Source organism: Hordeum vulgare, chromosome 4H, assembly GCF_904849725.1.
Source record: "Hordeum vulgare subsp. vulgare chromosome 4H, MorexV3_pseudomolecules_assembly, whole genome shotgun sequence".
NCBI classification, from domain to species: Eukaryota; Viridiplantae; Streptophyta; class Magnoliopsida; order Poales; family Poaceae; genus Hordeum; species Hordeum vulgare.
The window spans coordinates 586,550,228-586,568,982 of record NC_058521.1 but is presented as its reverse complement, the minus strand read 5'-3'; the positions used below and the strand labels follow the sequence as shown (position 1 = coordinate 586,568,982).

The window sequence follows — 18,755 nt, the reverse complement described above, 5'->3', positions numbered from 1 at the left end:
TGGATCATCATCGGAGTTTTTAAGGACGGAACGGATCTATACTTTCTTGCTTTTTTAGCTCTTTCTTTATTTTGTTTCACTAACGTTGGATGTGTCCGATACATTTTCTTTGGGATGGGTGCTACACAAGTTTTCTTTTATCTTTACGTTTAAATTTTACAATCCAACGGTATAAGTAATTTTGATGATGTGAATTAATGAAAAGGTCTAAGAGATGTGTTCAATTAGTAAATATATATTTATAGTTGGGAAGAACTAGACTAGTTTTCTATAACTACAAGTATTTAGATACAGAGAAAGTATAAGATAAGAACATAAGATATTAAGTTGTCTTTAGTAGTAGCAAGCACGCACGAACGAGAAGGTGCCCAGTTTCTTGTAAAATAAGATAATTTACAAATAGAAAACCAACATGTGGTTTGATGCTTAGAGTGACAGTGGTATCCACAGTCCATCAGGATTTGAATCATGATGCTTGCAGTATTTCTGAATTTATTTTACGATTTCCGGCGATGCGCATTCAGTGGGAGGAGACGTTTTCGTCGACGACGAAACGACTATGATGACTTCATAAATCTTAAGATGATATGCCGGCTCAATCTTTTAAAGATGATCATAGGGGAACGTGTGAATGCATTTATAGGGGTAAGTGTATGCGCGTATATATATGAACATTTGCGTCTATACTGTGTTAAAAAAGATAATTTACAAACAAAACACAACAAATGAGCATTAAGACGATTAACGTCTTATACTCATCAGGCATTTATTACTTTTGTTGCTACAAATCATCAAAGTGCATGTAGTTGTTGCATAGCAACAATTGGACACAACTGAGATCTGTGGCATACGTAAGAAACATAACAAGTGGGAATAGGATAATTCCAGATCTTGAAGGAGCCTTGTAGATTTGATTTATATCTCCTTCTGAACGTTCTTGAGATTGGTTGTGAGATTGAGCGATGACCCAAGCTTGACAACATTGTAGATGCGCATGAAGTCACGAAACATGATGGTGCGGTAGCACGGTGGGTTTTCTTCACTAAGGAACTCCTTCGCGGGACCAATAATACATTCTTGAGTAGGCATAATAAAGGTAGCCACCGATGTGCGTGCAAGCACCGAGTTTGTCATCGCACGATGCTCTATGCTCCTTAACAACCCATTTGTCACAACCTGCGTCCACATGAATAGCCAATCAATCAGCTTGGTGATGTTTACCTGAGCAAACAATGCTCAAACAATCAATTACCTCGAGTTGTTGGCCGAAGTTGACGACAAATGCGTTAGGTGCAGGGTCAACCTTGATCCAGTCCCCCTTGTAGGAGACCTCGAGGCCATTGACAGCGCCAGGGAGTAGGAGGGTGATGACATTTCGGTCACAATGTGGCGGCTGTCCAAGCGCTTTGTCTGGATTCGGGCAAGATGGATAGTGGTTGATGTTGAGGATCACATTACCCCCGCTAAGGTCTCCCTCAAAGTAGTCAGCCCGGATCCCCATACCCTCACACAAGAGGCGCAACAATTCCTTCCCTACATCTCTGGTTTGGCTGGTGAACTTTTCGATAACGTCCCTATGGTGCGCCACAACACCAAAATTAGTAATAAAAATAACCTTGTGACATCAATTGTGTGACTAAGATTTCGTGAAGCATGAAGTCATGTTAGTTTTGAGTTCAATCAACATTTGTCTAGCATTATGGGTCAAAAGACTCATTCTTGTCTAAACTTGTCCATTATACCAATGTCACTTCACATCCCAGAAAAAAGGAGATGTACGCATGCATGAGGTGCCTATTAGTATTACCCTCCTTTCTATAATATATGCAACGTATGGTTGATGTGGTTAACATAAGTATGTAAACTGTTGTGTTATCTTTTCCAAAAAGAAATCTCTATGTATCAAATAAATGCGTAAAAGAAATACAGATGTGCATGCATCACATATCAATCTTGGCTACGAACTCACGTTGGCTAGCATTGACATAATTTAAAAGCGCATTTTCCCTAATTTTCTAAGACATATACATCTCAGATACATAGTGGATAATAATATTTTAAATATAGAAACAGATACATATTCAAATGAAAGATTATATATGTATGTGGTGAAGTACTAATGATTCATAGTAGTGTAAAATCTATATTAAATTGAAAAATGCTAACCTAGAGCGATCCTTCTCATACTAATATTTAAAGAAATGTGCATGCTAAATATATGGCCCCTAGATGTAAGATCTGTAAAAAGAGAATAACCAAGATATATCGCGCGTTTACGCATGTCCATGGGAATATGCTCAATAAGTTTCTTTCTAGATATTCTCTCAATGCATATTTTTCTGAAAATAAATAAGATATATCACATGTTTACACGCCTAAAATTTCTGAAGTCCAAAACTTTAGAAGTTCAAAATTTAAAAATAAAATAAACTGTAGAAAATTGAAATTCTAATGTTTTAAATTCTCAATGTTGAGCAAAGCATTTTCAAAAGCCGGTAATGTTGTTTATGAATTTTTAAAAATAAGGAAAGTTTCATGAAAAGAAAAATATTTCCTATCATGAATTGACGGTGACTTGGCATCCCACAAGAATGTGACATACAATTTTTTTCCGTTTTTGAGGGGATACAGTTTGATAAATATTGATTGTAGATATTATATGTCATTCTTTACCGGAGCCCTTTGGGAGTATCGGGCCATTCGTTGATGCTGTCGTCAACTGGGAAGGGGCAGGCGAGGCGGAGGCAGGTGCTTCCTCAGAGTTTTTAGCAACTTCTTTTCTTCATGCTCCGAGAGGCTAGCACTAATTATAACAGGATATATCTCCTTTTCATCAAGATAGGCATACTTAAGAGTATCAGGCAACTGTTTAAGCTCGAACACAGGATCACCCTTTGGTGGGGGTGGATCCCCAAGCAGTTCAACAGGCAAGTTATTCTTAAGGATAGGATATTGTTCTAAGACAACTCTATCTATTTCATCCCTTTCATCCATATGCATATCATTTTCATGCTCAAGCAAGTATTGCTCTAAGGGATCAGTAGGAGGCACGACAATAGAGGCTAAGGCAATAGTTTCATCCCTACTAGGCAACTCCTTTTCATGAGGTTGTCTACCAAACTTAGAGAAATTGAACTCATGTGACACACCTTCAAAGCCAACAGTGACAGTTTGCTTCTCACAATGAATATGAGCATTGACGGTATTGAGAAAGGGTCTGCCAAATATGATGGGACAAAAGCTATCTTGTGCGGTAGCAAGAACGAGGAAATCAGCAGGATACTTCGTTTTACCACACAAGACTTCATCATCCCTAACAATTCCCACAGGGCAGATAGTATCTCTATTGGCAAGATGAATAGTGACATCTATAGGTTCTATCTCAACAGGTGCAATCTCATCTTTGATTTCATCGTATAAGGATTGAGGTATTGCAATAACACTAGCACCCACGTCACATAAACCATGGTAACAATGATCTCCTATCTTAACAGAAACCACATGCATGCCAACAACAGGCCTATGTTTGTCTCTAACGTGAGGTTTAGCAATTCTAGCAGCATCTTCACAGAAGTGAATATTATGTCCCTCAACTTCTTTAGACAGAAGATCTTTGATAATAGCAATGCTAGGTTCAACTCTAATTTTCTCAGGGGGTGTAGGTGTTCTAATATAGCCTCTACGTATCACAGTTGAAGCTTTAGAATGATCCTTTATCCTAACAGGGAAAGGTGGTTTCTCAATGTAAGCACTGGGTACCACAGGATCATTATAGGCAATGACTTTCTCTTCAACTGGATTGGGTTTAACTACATTGACTTCTAAAGGAGGATGGAATTTAAACCACTTCTCTTCGGGAAGATCAATATGAGCAGCAAAGGATCCACACAATGAAGCTACTATCTTAGAGTCAAGTCCATACTTAGACCTAAAATCACTAAAGGTGTTTGTCTCAACAAAGGATTTAACGCAATCAAACGTGAAATTCATACCTGGCTCCTTACCTTCTTCAAGCTCCCAATCTTCAGAGTTGCGTTTAATTCTCTCCAATAAATTCCATTTTAAGTCAATATTTCTCTTCATAAAAGAGCCGGTACAAGAAGTGTCAAGCATGGTGCGATCATCATGAGAAAGCCGAGCATAGAAGTTCTGAATGATAATTTCTCTCGAGAGCTCATGATTGGGGCATGAATATAGCATTGATTTAAGCCTCCCCCAAGCTTGAGGGATGCTTTCTCTGTCACGATGCCAAAAATTATAAATATAATTCCGATCACGATGTACTAAATGCATAGGATAAAACTTTTGATGAAATTCCAATTTCAACCGATTGTAGTCCCATGGTCCAGTATCATCACATAGCCTATACCATGTCAACGCCTTATCCTTCAAAGATAAAGGAAAGACCTTCTTATTGACCTCATCCTCGGGCACACCTGCAAGCTTAAATAAACCACAAACCTCATCTACATAGATTAGAAGCAAGTCTGGATGTGATGTTCCATCTCCTCTAAAAGGATTAGCCAACAGTTTCTCAAGCATACCCGAAGGAAATTCAAAGCAAATATTTTCAGTAGGTGCAGCAACTTGAGGAGCAACTCTTTGTGCTTCCGTTCGAGGTGAAGATACTCCGAACAAGCCCCTCAAAGGATTAGTATCCATAGTGACAAGTGACAACAAATTTCAGCATACTATATGAATGTTTCCTTACCAAATTCCACTTACCAAAGGCGCTTCACTCCCCGGCAACGGCGCCAAAAAAGAGTCTTGATGACCCACAAGTATAGGGGATCAATCGTAGTCCTTTCGATAAGTAAGAGTGTCGAACCCAACGAGGAGCAGAAGGATCTGACAAGTGGTTTTCAGCAAGGAAAAATCTGTAGGCACTGAAATTGTCGGTAACAAGTGATTGTGTGGTGAGATGATTCGTAGCAAGCAACAAGTAACAAAAGTAGCAACGGTGCAGCAAAGTGGCCCAATCCCTTTTGTAGCAAGGGACAAGCCTGGACAAATTCTTATAGGAGGAAAAACGCTCCCGAGGACACACGGGAATTTCTGTCATGCTAGTTTCATCATGTTCATATGATTCGCGTTCGTTACTTTGATAGTTTGATATGTGGGTGGACCGGCGCTTGGGTACTGCCCTTACTTGGACAAGCATCCCACTTATGATTAACCCCTCTCGCAAGCATCCACAACTACGAAAGAAGAATTAAGACAAAGTCTAACCATAGCATTAAACTAGTGGATCCAAATCAGCCCCTTACGAAGTAACACATAAACTAGGGTTTAAGCTTCTGTCACTCTAGCAACCCATCATCTACTTACTACTTCCCAATGCCTTCCTCTAGGCCCAAATAATGGTGAAGTGTTATGTAGTCGACGTTCACATAACACCACTAGAGGAAAAACAACATACAACATATCAAAATACCGAACGGATACCAAATTCACATGACTATTATTAGCATGACTTATCCCATGTCCTCAGGAACAAAAGTAACTACTCACAAAGCATAATCATAATCATGATCAGAGGGGTAATGAGTAGCATCAAGGATATGAACATAATCTCTTCCACCAAACAATCCAACTAGCATCAACTACAAAGAGTAATCAACACTACTAGCAACCTTACAAGTACCAATCGGAGTCGCGAGACGGAGATTGGTTACAAGTGATGAACTAGGGTTTGGAGATGAGATGGTGCTGATGAAGATGTTGATGGTGACGAGTCCTCTCCGATGAGAGGAGTGTTGGTGATGACGATGGCGACGATTTCCGCCTCCGGGAGGGAAGTTTCCCCGGCAGGATCGTCCCGTCGGAGCTCTAGATTGGTTCTGCTCAAGTTCCGTCTCGTGGCGGCGACGAAACCACGAAAAAGCTCCTCTCTGATTTTTTTTCCTGGACGAAACCCTCTATATAGAAAAAGAGGGGGGCCAGTGGGCCTGTGGGCTGCCCACAAGCCCCCATGGCGCGGCCTGGGGGGGGGGGGGTTTGGGCCGCGCCGTGCAGGCTTGTGGGCACCCCCTGGTGCCCCTCTGGCACTTCTTCATCCCAGTATTTTTTATAAATTGGGAAAAAAATCTCCGTTGATTTTCACGGCGTTTGGAGTTGCGCAGAATAGGTATCTCAACTTTGCTCCACTTTTAGGCCAGAATTCCATTTGCCGGTATTCTCCCTCTTCATGTAAACCTTGCAAAATAAGAAAGAAAAGGCATAAGAATAGTACCGTGAAGTGAAATAATAGCCAAAGAAGCGATAAATATCAATATGAAAACATGATGCAAAATGAACGTATCAACTACCACAAGAACGGTTGCGAGGGATAACTTCCCTGGTAGATAAACTTCTCCCGACAGCTTAACTTCCCCGACACATGTATGTGTGGACATATCTTTTTCTATCAACATGTTGGTTTTGGCATAGGAACTATAGTTATCGATGGTGAAGCTGTCGACACAAACATGTTCATCCGAGAGTTAATATGTCATAACATTGTGTTTCACTAGGAAACCTTTTGAGCCACACATACCTAATTAAATATCTATTCAGTGTGTGTTCGAGCCATTAGGGAAGATCATACAACTTATACGACATACATGTCAATCAACATTGCGTATATGCATAACCCAAAATCTTAAACTTCATTTGATAAATACAAATACATGCATGAACAACAACACAAAAGGACGTTGTGCCAAAAAAAGGAGAAGTACATATGTTTCTAGATGTGCCACAAAACCAAAATGAGCATACAATGACTTATGTGGCAAAACAACCACCAAAATGAGAGAGTAAAAGTTGACAGTATCTCCAGGTTCAGCAAACAAGGCATATTGCATTTTCACTTCAACTTAATTGTTTGTCTTCCAAATCTTCAGCAGCCATAGATCTTCCAAACCCCAATAAATTTGTTCACCTTTAAGAAACCTACAATGTATAGATAAAAAACTCAAACCGCATCTGTCATTTAATATTATGAATCGATACATTAAAGATTTGGACATACCAAAATTTAACTCGTCGGTGAAAATAGAACTCTTCTATATCTGCAGCATTCCACCATCACTATAAATTTGGTCAGAAGTACATAGTAATATTATAGTGTATTATAACATGTACACTATAAGCATCTATGAATTTGTAATATTTCAAGACCTTGGTACTCGGTTTAAATTGTATAAGAACATCTTGATATTTCTTATTATGTTAGGGAAAAAATTATATATGTGCATGCTTCAGGTTTCACCATGGTATTCTTTCTATCACGATTCCACCTATCTTTTGACAATACTTGAATACAAACCATCAAGCTCATGTATACTTAATTTTTTGAAGCAAACTTACTTTTGTGAGAAGAATGTTTTTGTCACCCAGTCAAAAGGATATGCTCAAAAATTTCTAGTAGTCACCTATGATAGAGAAAGCATGGAAGAATATATGTGGTTAAAATTTAGCCACTTGAATTGCTAGTTCTTTTGAGTTTAGTGTGGAAATTAGCTCATGTGAAAATAAGGTCCAAATAAGCTCCTATGAAAAGTCTATAATACCCCTGACCTATATTTGTTTTTACCTTATCATTTTGCTGCCAAATTGTCATACCTTAGTTTTTTCAATGTTCATAGGGTATGCCCCTTCGCTTCTAAGTGAGATTTTTATGAGAAGTTGCTCTCCCGCGCTTTTTTCCATTGCAAAGGAGACCCCGGTAGAAATAAGTTAAGCCATTTCATGTAGGAACCAATATGGGCATCAAGGTCCCGCTATTGGTTATTGACCGTATATGTGTCTCGGTCATGTGTGCATAGTTCTCGAACCAGCAGGGTCTGCATACCTAATGTTCTGTGACAATATATATATATATATATAGTTGAGTTATTGTATTGGTGATCAAAGGTTTTTCAAAGTCCCGGATGAGATCCCGGACTTCATTAGGAGTTCCAAAATGGTCCGGAGGTAAATATTTATATATGGGAAGTCATATTTTGTTTACCGGAAAAGTTTTAGGTTTTTCCGGTATTGTACCAGGAAGCTTCTAGAAGGTTCCGAAAACTGAGGGAAGTCCACCAAGGGTTCCACCACGTCCCAAGGGTTTGCATGCACTAAGGGGAGCCCCCTGGTCTTATTAGGCCAGGCGCACAACTCCCTGAAGACACATGCAACTGGGAAAGGTGGAAAGTCCACCTTTGTATGGAAGGGAAGGAGGAGGACTCGGATTCCACCTCCTTCCACCTTGGATGCGGCCTAGGTCTTGGAGGAGCTGTCCCCATGCCCCTACACCTATATATAGAGGGGGGGGGGGGCAAGAGGACACACCAAGCCCTTTGCGCCCTCTTTCTTCCTGTCTTCTCCTCCGTTTGCAGATTCGGTAGTGCTCGACGTAGCTCTGCCGGAATAGCACCACCACCACCGCCACCAAGCCGTCGTGCGGCCCGAGAACTCAGAAAACACTTCATCCACACTTGCTGGATCAAGGTGGTGAAAGCGTCATCGAGCTTTACGTATGCTGAACGCGGAGGTCGACGTCCGTTCGACACTTGATCGGGACGTTCGTGATTGGATTGCTGGACGGATCGTGATTGGATCACGAAGATGTTCGACTATATCAACCACATTTCTTAACACTTTCACTTAGCATTCTACAAGAGTATGTAGATGCACTCCCCCTCTCATAGATATTGATCTCCATAGATTGATCTTGGTGAGCGTAGGAAAATTTATAATATTAAGTTTTTGTTTATGGTTTAGGGTTTTAGGATTAAGTTTATAATATTTTAGGGTTTACGGTTTAGAGTTTAGGGATTTATGATTAAGTTTAAACATTGGAATCTTGGTAAAACTTGGCAAAACTTAATATTACGACGATCAAGTTTTAATATTGTAAAAAATTGAACTTGTCAAATGTATTTAAGAGTGGGCTTGTTTGAAAGTATTCATCACAAGGAAGATAAAAATGCAAATGAAACATAAACTGAACTTTTAGTTCAAAAATATAGTAGATTTAAAATTTGTCAAAATAATAAACATGAGCAAGTGGAAGTTGGTGGACCACGCAGTCACTCACAAAACATGCATGCAGTGGGCGGCCCGAACTAAGCAAGAGCTTAAGACATGCCGTCGGAACACCCATTTTTTTATTTTAAAAAGAGTGGCTTATCATGGGTGCTTGTTTTTTATTTGACGCACGTCCATTCATATTGACATAGTTGGATTCATATTGGCATAGTTGGATTAAGCAATATACTCCCTCCTTCCGAAATTATTTGTTTACAAATAAATGAAAATGAATGTATGTAAAACTAAAATACATGTAGATACATTTATTCATATGACAAGTATTTCGGGATAAAGGGAGTATATACTAGCTCTATCGGGGCTCTGAGCGAAAGTTGTAGCAAAAATAAAAACACTTGATAGCAAACATAAAAATGAAGCCCACCTGTAGTATGCCCATGGGGTGGGTACCGCCTGCTCCGGTCGCTAGCTAGCCACCTGATGGTGAATAAAACAAAGCATCAGGCATGCCATCTTTTTCTTCCCTTTTGCCTTGAAACTGCATGCTGCATATATGTGCACCAGGCAGGAATCAGTAGCATTGTTTAGCTCGATTAAACTCTAAACAAATTAATTAGCATGCATGCATGCTGGCCGGCCGGCCAGCCATACACATATACACTTGTCTTTCACAGTTTGATATCGACGGGAAGAGCATACGTACGTACCAATGGATGTTGTATATATGTATTGATCGAGATAGATGGTTGGGGGTGGCAATGTTCACGCTGCCTCCGGAGAAATAAACATGAAGTTGATTTGATTTGACCTGTGTTCCCGACCCTATGCATCAGCGCTGACGTACGTAGTCACACACGAGCCCTGCCCAGCCAAGCTAGCTTAAATCTGCTCCATGTGATCAGTCAACAAAATCGGCAACTAAATGAGTCCTTATACCACCTCCACGTACGTACATGAACCCATTTTATTTTTATTTTTGAGGGGTGTACCCATATAACTAATCACTACGGGTACGCACATGTATGCATGTATGCATGTGTTTGTCCACTCCCGTCAAAGAAAAAATGCATGTGTTGGTCCACCGCGTTAGCTAGCACAACAGCCTAAACTAGCATACTTTTCCATGAAAAAAGAAATCAGTACTTTGCGCACAAAGAAAAGGTTGGCTAGCAATCTTTGGTTGCTTATTGACGTGATAATATCAGAGTTTTTTCTTTAGTGAAAAGCAGCGAGCGCTGTTTTTTTTTAACCTAGAGCGCTGATTTTCATTGATGTAGAAATGGAGTTGGGATATCCCGCAAAAAAATAAAATGGAGCTGGGATACAAAGGTTAGACGAAAGAAAATAAACCATGGCGCTGGCCTCCTACGTGCATGGCACCTGATTGATTGATTAGTCATTTGTACCATGGGTGTCACGTTTTTCGTCGGTCCTACATGGTGTAGGGAGTTACTTTCAAAGATTCCTTAGGTGTCAACATGATTGAAAGCAGATGATTCTAGTTTAAAAAACAGAGTGACATCAGTAATTCCTGTCGAAATGAAAATACATACTGTATGTGATAACACAAGTAGTGAATATATATCGCTAGCTCAACTGTAAATTTACTCTTTCTCTGCTCTGCGTCTCTGTCTTGCACTATTGCATGCTACTATAATACCGTGTCTATTTTTGTTAATATGGACTGACTCACCCCTTCGTCTCTCGTGGCCGGTCAGCCTCGTCTCATGCGGACTTAGGGTCATTGGAGCGCGGAGGATCACGGACAAGGGCCGCTGGAGGGCTTTGTTTTTAGATGATCTTTTAGTTTTATTTGAATTTATGTTCTATTCACGATGCTTAGGAAGGCGAGATGGCGGAGATTCCCTAAAGATGGAATAGGGTTCTCTCTGTGTAGCCCCTATCTAAGTGGTGTGTCTGGCATCGTCGACATGCATGTGGAGGTATATCTTTGACGAATCTCACAGGATTCGGTTGATGGTTGTCTTCGGTATCTACTCCGTTCGTCTAAATTTGTTTGTCTTCGGGTTGGATATATATGTCGATCTATGTTCTTTTTTCATCGGCGGTTGTTGCTGTTTGACGCGTTGTTTCTATGTGACCGTAGCACGATGACTTTCCGGCTGTTCACTGCAACAAGTTTTGTCGAGGGAGGGGCGATTACGATGACTGCGCTTCTTTGACTTGTTTCGATGCTTGGAATCGTAGTTAGGTGGTCCACTACTCTTGATGTAATATTTATTATTTATGTGTTTGTTGTACTGCCATGATTAAAAATATATATAAATCTAAAGTTTTCCAAAAAAAGAGTCTATTTCGTCGTGCTATAGATACCTGACTGCTCGATCAATCCATCGTTTCCGTCGTGTCAGCCTGGGACCGACGGCCAGCGCGCTGAGAACAAATCTCATCTCACCGAAAAGCGGCAAACTTTTTGCTGCCCACGGCGACAGAGACGCATTGCACTCTCGTTGCACGGCTTATAGCTACCTATATAACATCACAACGTAGTGCCATGTACCCTGAAGCTACTGTCAAGGCAGTTAGTTATTTTATTAATTACAGCACCAGCTAGCAATGGGTGACACTACCAGGAACCGGCACGGGAACGACAACGACGACGCGACGGCGCCGCCCTCGCCGCCGGAGACTGTGTACTACGAGGGGTGCCCCGGCTGCGCCATGGAGCGCAAGAAGGAGAACAGCACGGGCACGCCCTACAAGGAGTTCTTCTACGTCGGGGTCACCACTTTTGCCTCCGGTGCGTCACTACTCTAGATCTGGATTGGATAGTCGTCGCTCTACCCAAGTCCTTGCTCCGTTTCTAAATATAAGTTTTTTTAGACATTTCAACAAAAATTACATACGAAACAAAATGAGTAAATCCACACTTTAAAATATATCTATATACGTCCGTATGTAGTTCAATAGTCGAATCTCTTAAATGACTTATATTTAGGAACGGAGCGAATACTATTAATATTTTTATTTTTGTGGGGTATTAATATATGTTTGTTGTTTATATCTCAGGATGCAGAGACATGGATACATACATTTTTAAATTCCATATGTGTTAGAAAAGATCATAACTGTTTCACATTCTCTAGTTTTTTTTTGCTTCTAAAATCATTAAGCAGTGTATGATAGGATAGCAGGGATAGAATTTGGTGATATATATAGGCCATGTTTCTGGCAATTGACAATATCTTATTTTAAATTTGCAGCTCTGCCGATATCATCACTGTTCCCCTTCCTGTACTTCATGGTATGCTAAACATCCCACTTTGATCAGTTTATTAATTCGTACCGCCATATCTTCTTCACATAACCTGGCTAACTAAATTGCGGCCCCAGTTTGTTGAATTTGAGTCTTTGTAATATATTTGTTAGACAGACTTTAGCAGAAAGATTACTGAAATGGAAACTGATATATCCTAGAGTGAATTCCACTTTTTACTCCATAGTTGTGCATTTATGACACTTATTACCCCATTTAGTGAAGTAAAATCAGAAACACACTATATATTAATTTTAACAAGGTTTTATCCTATTTTGGCATTCTATATGTTTCGCTACAACAGAGCGGCATGTTAGGTCTATGTGGTGCGTCAAAATATGCAAATATTAAAGGGTGCTCATTATCGACCATAGTGCCCATCCTTTTCTTTAACATCTGGCCCATTCCTAGTCATTGTTCTGATGTTTTTGAGTCTCAATCATCACCTCACACCTTTCCAAACAACATGCATAAGAAAAACAGGGTCTAGGCTTTTAAAAATGGGTAATATAGATGATTTTTCATTACATGGGGTAATTGGTGTAAAAAATGCATAACTAGAGGGTAAAAAGTGGAACTCACACTTTATCTTATATACTCCCTCTGTATCAGAATATAAGACGTTTTTGTAGCTCAAATACAGATTGACTATATATACAGATATATCTTAGCATGAACTTTTCTCCCTCTTGCCACCATATGTGTAATACCATTATTAGTCGCCATGAGAATTACCACTTCACTCTCATAGCTCTCACTCTGAAACATAGAACCTACTCATTAGAATTAATTTCGAGTATATATTGGATGCATGGCCTATTCTTATAGCATTTTGAACATAAAAGTTCCATGGAAACGCCATAACATTAAACTATATGCACAAGTAACCGTAAAGGATTGATAGTTTTAAGTTTAAAAACAATTAAGGGGCATGCCCCTGATTTCATTTCAGAAATGAAAGGAAACCGACAAAACAAGGTTTAAAACAATCCGCGCCCAAGCGGTCCGACGGCCAAAACCAAAAAGAAAACCTCACATACCCAACCATGGCAACCATGGGGGAACATGGGAAGATGCAACAGAGGTCACCACGTAGGGCTCCTGCACATGCAGATATGAACGAACACTATGCTAAAGAGCAGTATCAAAAAGTGTCCCATCTAAAAGATCGATAGTTTTAAGGGTTTCTTTAGGTCCGAGTGAAAAAAGTTTGGGCGAAAACCAATGATCACTCCTTTTTGTTTATGTATATGCAAACTAAGTTTGACGTTTCCTGATAATAGATACAAGACATGCATGTGGCAAAGAACGAACAAGACATTGGTGTGTATGCCGGTCTTCTTGGTAAGAAAGTTAAAACTCATTGAATCAATGGCATGTAAAAAATTCCAACATATTACTACAGTCCTTCATTCAAATATAAACAAATATACTCCGTTCCAAAATTCTTGTCTTAGATTTGTCTAGATATAAATGCATGTATCTAGTCATGTTTTAGTATTTGGATATATTCATTTTTAGAAAAACCTAAGACAAGAATTTTGAGACGGTGGGAGTACTCAGCTAGATTAAGCTAAGGTATGTTGATGTCTATGTGCATCGCAATGATGCAGAGACTCGGGGTTCTAACCTTCTTCTGGAAAAGAGAGATATGGTGTGCTGATGTCCATGTCGTATAGGTGCATCATACATGATCGGCAGATGTTTTGCCTCGCTGTTTTGGGGTGTGGTGGCAGATCGTATTGGGAGAAAACCTATCATTGCATTCTCCATGCTCTCAGTGTGAGCAAAATTTTCTGTTGTAATAAATATACTCACTAGCATTTATGTGGCTGCTTTATAAGCTCGGTAATCCTCCTTCAGGGTCATCTTTAACACTCTGTTTGGACTGAGTGTAAAGTATTGGATGGCTATTGCCACTAGAATGCTGCTTGGTTCTCTAAATGGCATGCTTGCCCCAATAAAGGTATCCAAGTTTTCCCTATCTAGCGTTAGTTATGTCGTAGAAAAACCAATATCATGCATAGGGAATATATGTGTGTGCATGAATGATGACTAATTGTTGATTTTTGCAGGCTTATTCAGTTGAAGTCTGTCGACCTGAACATCATGCTCTAGGATTATCAGTTGTAAATGAACAATAACCCTATCTTTTATATGCTTCATCCTTACCATATACTCCCTCCGTTCCTAAATATAAGCGATTTCACTAATGGGCTACATACGGAGCAAAATGAGTGAATCTACACTCTAAAGTATGTCTATATACATCCGTATGTAGTCCTCTAATGAAATCTTTAAAAAGACTTATATTATGGAACGGAGGGAGTACTACATAGTATTTTTGACAGGTCTAGATATCTACCAGTAGGTTAGTTCGTACATCGCTGCTCTAGTTGACTTTATTCATTGGCTACAGGTAAGCACAGGTTGGGGCATAGGTCTTGTTGTCGGTCCAGCCATTGGAGGATACTTAGCGCAGGTACCTATGTGTTCATAATTGCCCACTACTAAAAACTAATGAATATATTATATACTATTATAACACATTTTATATTCTTATTTGCCTGTCAGCCTGCAAAGCAATATCCGGGCCTATTTTCCGAGAAGTCACTTTTTGGGAGGTATACATGTTGTGTAAATAAGCTTTATTTAGTTATCACGAGTCAACTTCATATAACTAACACTATATGTATTTTTCAGGTTTCCCTATTTGTTGCCGTGTCTTTTTATTTCACTAATCGCATTTGCTGTTCTAATAAGCTGCATATGGCTACCGGTATGTCATTTCTGCACTAATACTACACCCTATAATTTCCTTGTTTCAATAATAATTTTGTAAGTAAAATCTAAATGAATTCCTCTTATTGGTCAACTTGGATACATCTATTTATAGTTTCCAACTCTTATAATGTCCTTTAAGCACTTAATTATAAGGTTTCACACATTTAAAGCTAAACATATATAACAGCTTCCATTACGATCTAGATCTGAGCCAACACCAGATAGGTCACATGTATTTCTCAAACCTGAAAAGGCAACATTTGTACTTCGGATCAAACTGAGAAACTGAGAATTGCTGAAGTGTTAGATGGCTTAATTGGGGTCTAGCAGCAAGCGGGACGCAAAAACAGTTATCCATAATAAATATATATTGGTTTTTACATTAGGCATGCATTTCGTTTTATTTTTTAGAGAAGGGAATAAAATAAAATGAAGGCAAGCCAAAGGGCAAACAAATGTATCAATTGTTGAACTCTCCTTTTTTGAGGACCAAATTGTTGAAATCTTCTAACCCATTTTCAACTGATCTGTAATAAATTACTGCTTGGTTATCTAGATCCATTTACTTACTGATGGTATAACATTAATATGTGACTGAAAATATATCCTATTCCCAATGTTTTCTACCAGGAGACACTTCATATGCATAAAAACTTAGAAAGGGAAGTAGAAATGTCTGGTGATTCAAGAGTTACTGATCCCCATAGAGAAGTTCGACATCCAGAGAAGAAGAGTCTATATAAGAACTGGCCATTGATGTCTTCTATAATTGCATATTGTGTTTTCACCCTTCATGATACAGCATATAGTGAGGTAACTAGTATCCACAATCTCCTTACAACATAAAAAATAACGAACAAATAAGTAACATGTATGTTTTTGTATCAGATATTTTCCTTGTGGGCTGTAAGTGACAAAAAGTATGGCGGACTAAGCTTTTCATCTAAAGATGTCGGCCAAGTTCTTGCAGCTTCAGGTATAAGTTACAAACCTACTAGTGTATATAATCTTATAATATTATTGAACATCTTTTACATATTAACTTTTGAATTTATGGAGTTGAGTTCAGCTACTTTTGCTATTAAATGTGCACCACAATATTACAATTGGATCTGGGATGTTCATAATTATGGAATGTTCTGCCATGTATCACCTTCAAACCAGAAATTATACTCAACGGAAAATTAAAAAAACTACATTACTTTTGATCCTAAAACTTTAAAACAGTCCAAAGGGAACCATAAGTTCACAGAACAATTCACTTTTCGACCCACACTGACTTCAATGTGGTTTTCACTTATTTGGTATCCACATGAAGCGGATTATACTAATGACAGGAGAGAGGAAATAAATTGTTGGTATATTTTTTTTTGGCCCAAGGCACCTTTTCCTTTTAATTTAATTTTCCTATTTTTGAACTAGGGTGTGATAGAGCATATATATATTATGGCATGTACTGGCCATATGCATAGGAACCGTTTAGGAAAATGGAACCATGCAGAAACCGGACAAGGTTTCATAAGTGAACTATTTTCTAAGTACCGGTGGTTCATTGTGGGCTGTTTGAAAGTTTCCAAAATGCACTTGGGCAAAGTTAAGGGTCCAAAATGTAGTCTTCCCTTTGAACAAAACTAGTTCTACTACTACACGTTGCCCATTCTAGACCATTATTTCTCACAGTTATAATTGTTAAATTGTAGTAATAACTATTTGTGATGTATTACAATGATAAAAAATCTTGACTTTTAATTTCACATTTGATATCAGGTGCTGGTCTTCTTTTGTATCAAATACTTGTGTATAGATATGTCCACAAATATCTTGGGTCTATCATTTCATCTCGTATTGCAGCTGTGAGTAACTCAGTTATTTTCTACAAAACTCACATCTCTTATACCTATCCTTTTTCTTAACAATACCACATGTCCATGTAGGTTCTATCCATACCACTTCTTGCTACATACCCCTTCATGACACACTTATCTGGGACGACACTTGGACTAGCTATTTATTCCGCTGCCGTTATGAAGGGTACTTTTGCCGTAAGTGCCAACAATTCCATCTCCTCATCTCAAACATGACTTTATTTCTTTCGAACAAAACACCATACATGATGTATTGATTATGAGCAATGGGATTATAAACATTGAGAAGTCCCATAAGGTTTACATTATGGTTCTGGATATATATATAATTGATCATTATAAAAGAAATACCATCATAGAAGTTATTTTTTTATGCAACGGTGTCATTCTTTCTAACATTACATCTTTTTATTTTTTGATCAGACGACTATCTTAACTGGTACTTGTATTCTGCAAAACAGTGCTGTGGTAAGTATCAAACCAATTTGTGAATTTTATATTCTTAATTGATTCTGAAGTAAGATAACTCGCTTTACTGAAACAACAGTCACAAAATCAAAGAGGTGCTGCAAATGGAATATCTACGACTGCAATGTCCCTCTTCAAGGCTATTGCTCCAGCTGGAGCAGGTGTCTTGTGAGTATCGTTGCGAACCATCCAAATCTCTTTTGAACTCAATCAATGTGCTAACATGTAAAAGTCCTATAGCATGTGAACCCTACAGAAGCTAGATGGAGTTTCTCAAAAAACTAGTTCCTTTATCAGACTAAACACCATAGTGGACTCTCAAATTTAGTAACGCATGGGCAATTAATACTAAGAACGATAAAGTCCACAACCGCGTCCCGTAAAAAATAAATAAAGCACAAAGCTAAAACAAAACCATACGGTCACTAGTAAGCCTACCAACACCATCTTTTATATGATCAATACTTGTTAGGTTGATATGCACGTAATGTATGCATATATTATCTATAACATTTTGTTTTGGAAATTTCAAATGTAGGTTCTCATGGGCCCAAAAGCGCCAACATGCTGCTTTCTTTCCAGGTATGTTATTAATTTATTATTTACATTCTTAACTTTAGCAACATCAACTATTTGTTAAATATAACTTGCAAAGACTAACATGTAATTAACTAGTATGGGTATGTGCAACTGCAACATGTGTAATTAATTAATAAGTATGGGTATGTGCAATTGCCAAAACTAATGTATGATTTTCTTTAATCATGCAGGGGATCAAATGATATTTCTGATTTTGAATATAGTCGAAGTAATTGGGCTTGTGCTAACCTTCAAGCCATTCCTAGCAGTTCCAAAACATTATGATTTCAAGTAGCTCTCGAACCCCCAAAGCAGTGGAACAATGGATGATGTGAAAAGTTAAAACGATGTTTTAGCTTGCAAAAATGTGTACAAGTCCCATACAATCCTCAGTCCATGTAAAATAATAAAAATAAGGAATATACATATACCCGCTATCCATCCTTAATGTAATACCTTGAATTGTGAGATATCGTGTAACTTTTTCCCATACGGAGGACTATTTTACTTGCCCGCATCACGTGCCCTTGCCCACTTTCACTAAGCATAAATTGTTCACATTTTCCATCCTAAGTAAATATGTGAAACCGTAACAACACCTACTCATTTTATTTAATCAAGGCGGAGGTGTGATAATTATGCAAAAAGCAAGAAAATTCGGCATAAGTACCCAAGAAAACATCCTATCGGGTATGGAAATGACAATCACAAAATAAGAATGACGAAAACTAGTATTTTGCAAAACATGTAAGCTCAAGAAAATACCA

General features: G+C 38.6%; 2 protein-coding genes across 3 annotated transcripts; one reads left to right on the top strand and one right to left on the bottom strand.

Annotated features, from left to right (window-relative positions):
• Positions 1-704: 704 nt before the first annotated feature.
• Positions 705-11,426, bottom strand: LOC123450837 (2'-deoxymugineic-acid 2'-dioxygenase-like). Its single transcript, XM_045127907.1, has 4 exons — positions 11,350-11,426; positions 2,674-2,751; positions 1,253-1,574; positions 705-1,176 (listed from the first exon to the last, which is right to left on the bottom strand). Exons 1-4 carry the CDS (start codon positions 11,424-11,426, stop codon positions 916-918), a joined length of 738 nt encoding a protein of 245 aa, XP_044983842.1. The 3' UTR covers positions 705-915.
• Positions 11,427-11,524: 98 nt separating this feature from the next.
• Positions 11,525-18,478, top strand: LOC123449762 (protein ZINC INDUCED FACILITATOR-LIKE 1-like). Of its 2 annotated transcripts, XM_045127083.1 has the most exons (17): positions 11,525-11,776; positions 12,240-12,280; positions 13,576-13,636; positions 13,972-14,074; positions 14,156-14,258; positions 14,368-14,421; positions 14,712-14,774; positions 14,867-14,916; positions 14,996-15,071; positions 15,707-15,889; positions 15,965-16,052; positions 16,844-16,929; positions 17,011-17,118; positions 17,365-17,409; positions 17,489-17,577; positions 17,948-17,991; positions 18,180-18,478. In XM_045127083.1, exons 1-17 carry the CDS (start codon positions 11,593-11,595, stop codon positions 18,281-18,283), a joined length of 1,482 nt encoding a protein of 493 aa, XP_044983018.1. In that variant the 5' UTR covers positions 11,525-11,592; the 3' UTR covers positions 18,284-18,478. The 2 variants fall into 2 exon arrangements, with proteins under 2 accessions (XP_044983018.1, XP_044983019.1); XM_045127084.1 differs by lacking the exon at positions 17,489-17,577 and having other exon boundaries at positions 11,550-11,776.
• The last annotated feature ends 277 nt before the right edge of the window (positions 18,479-18,755 follow it).

Bases quoted from the DNA above. Each gene is read 5' to 3' on its own strand.
- LOC123450837 (XM_045127907.1), bottom strand. From the start codon at position 11,426: ATGAGATTTGTTCTCAGCGCGCTGGCCGTCGGTCCCAGGCTGACACGA. The intron at 2,752-11,349 runs GTATCTATAGCA...ACTCTGAGGAAG, and splicing joins TGGATTGATCGAGCAGTCAG to CACCTGCCTCCGCCTCGCCT. The intron at 1,177-1,252 runs GTAATTGATTGT...ATGTGGACGCAG, and splicing joins ACTTCGGCCAACAACTCGAG to GTTGTGACAAATGGGTTGTT.
- LOC123449762 (XM_045127083.1), top strand. From the start codon at position 11,593: ATGGGTGACACTACCAGGAACCGGCACGGGAACGACAACGACGACGCG. The intron at 17,119-17,364 runs GTAAGTGCCAAC...TTTTTTGATCAG, and splicing joins TTATGAAGGGTACTTTTGCC to ACGACTATCTTAACTGGTAC. The intron at 17,992-18,179 runs GTATGTTATTAA...TTAATCATGCAG, and splicing joins ACATGCTGCTTTCTTTCCAG to GGGATCAAATGATATTTCTG.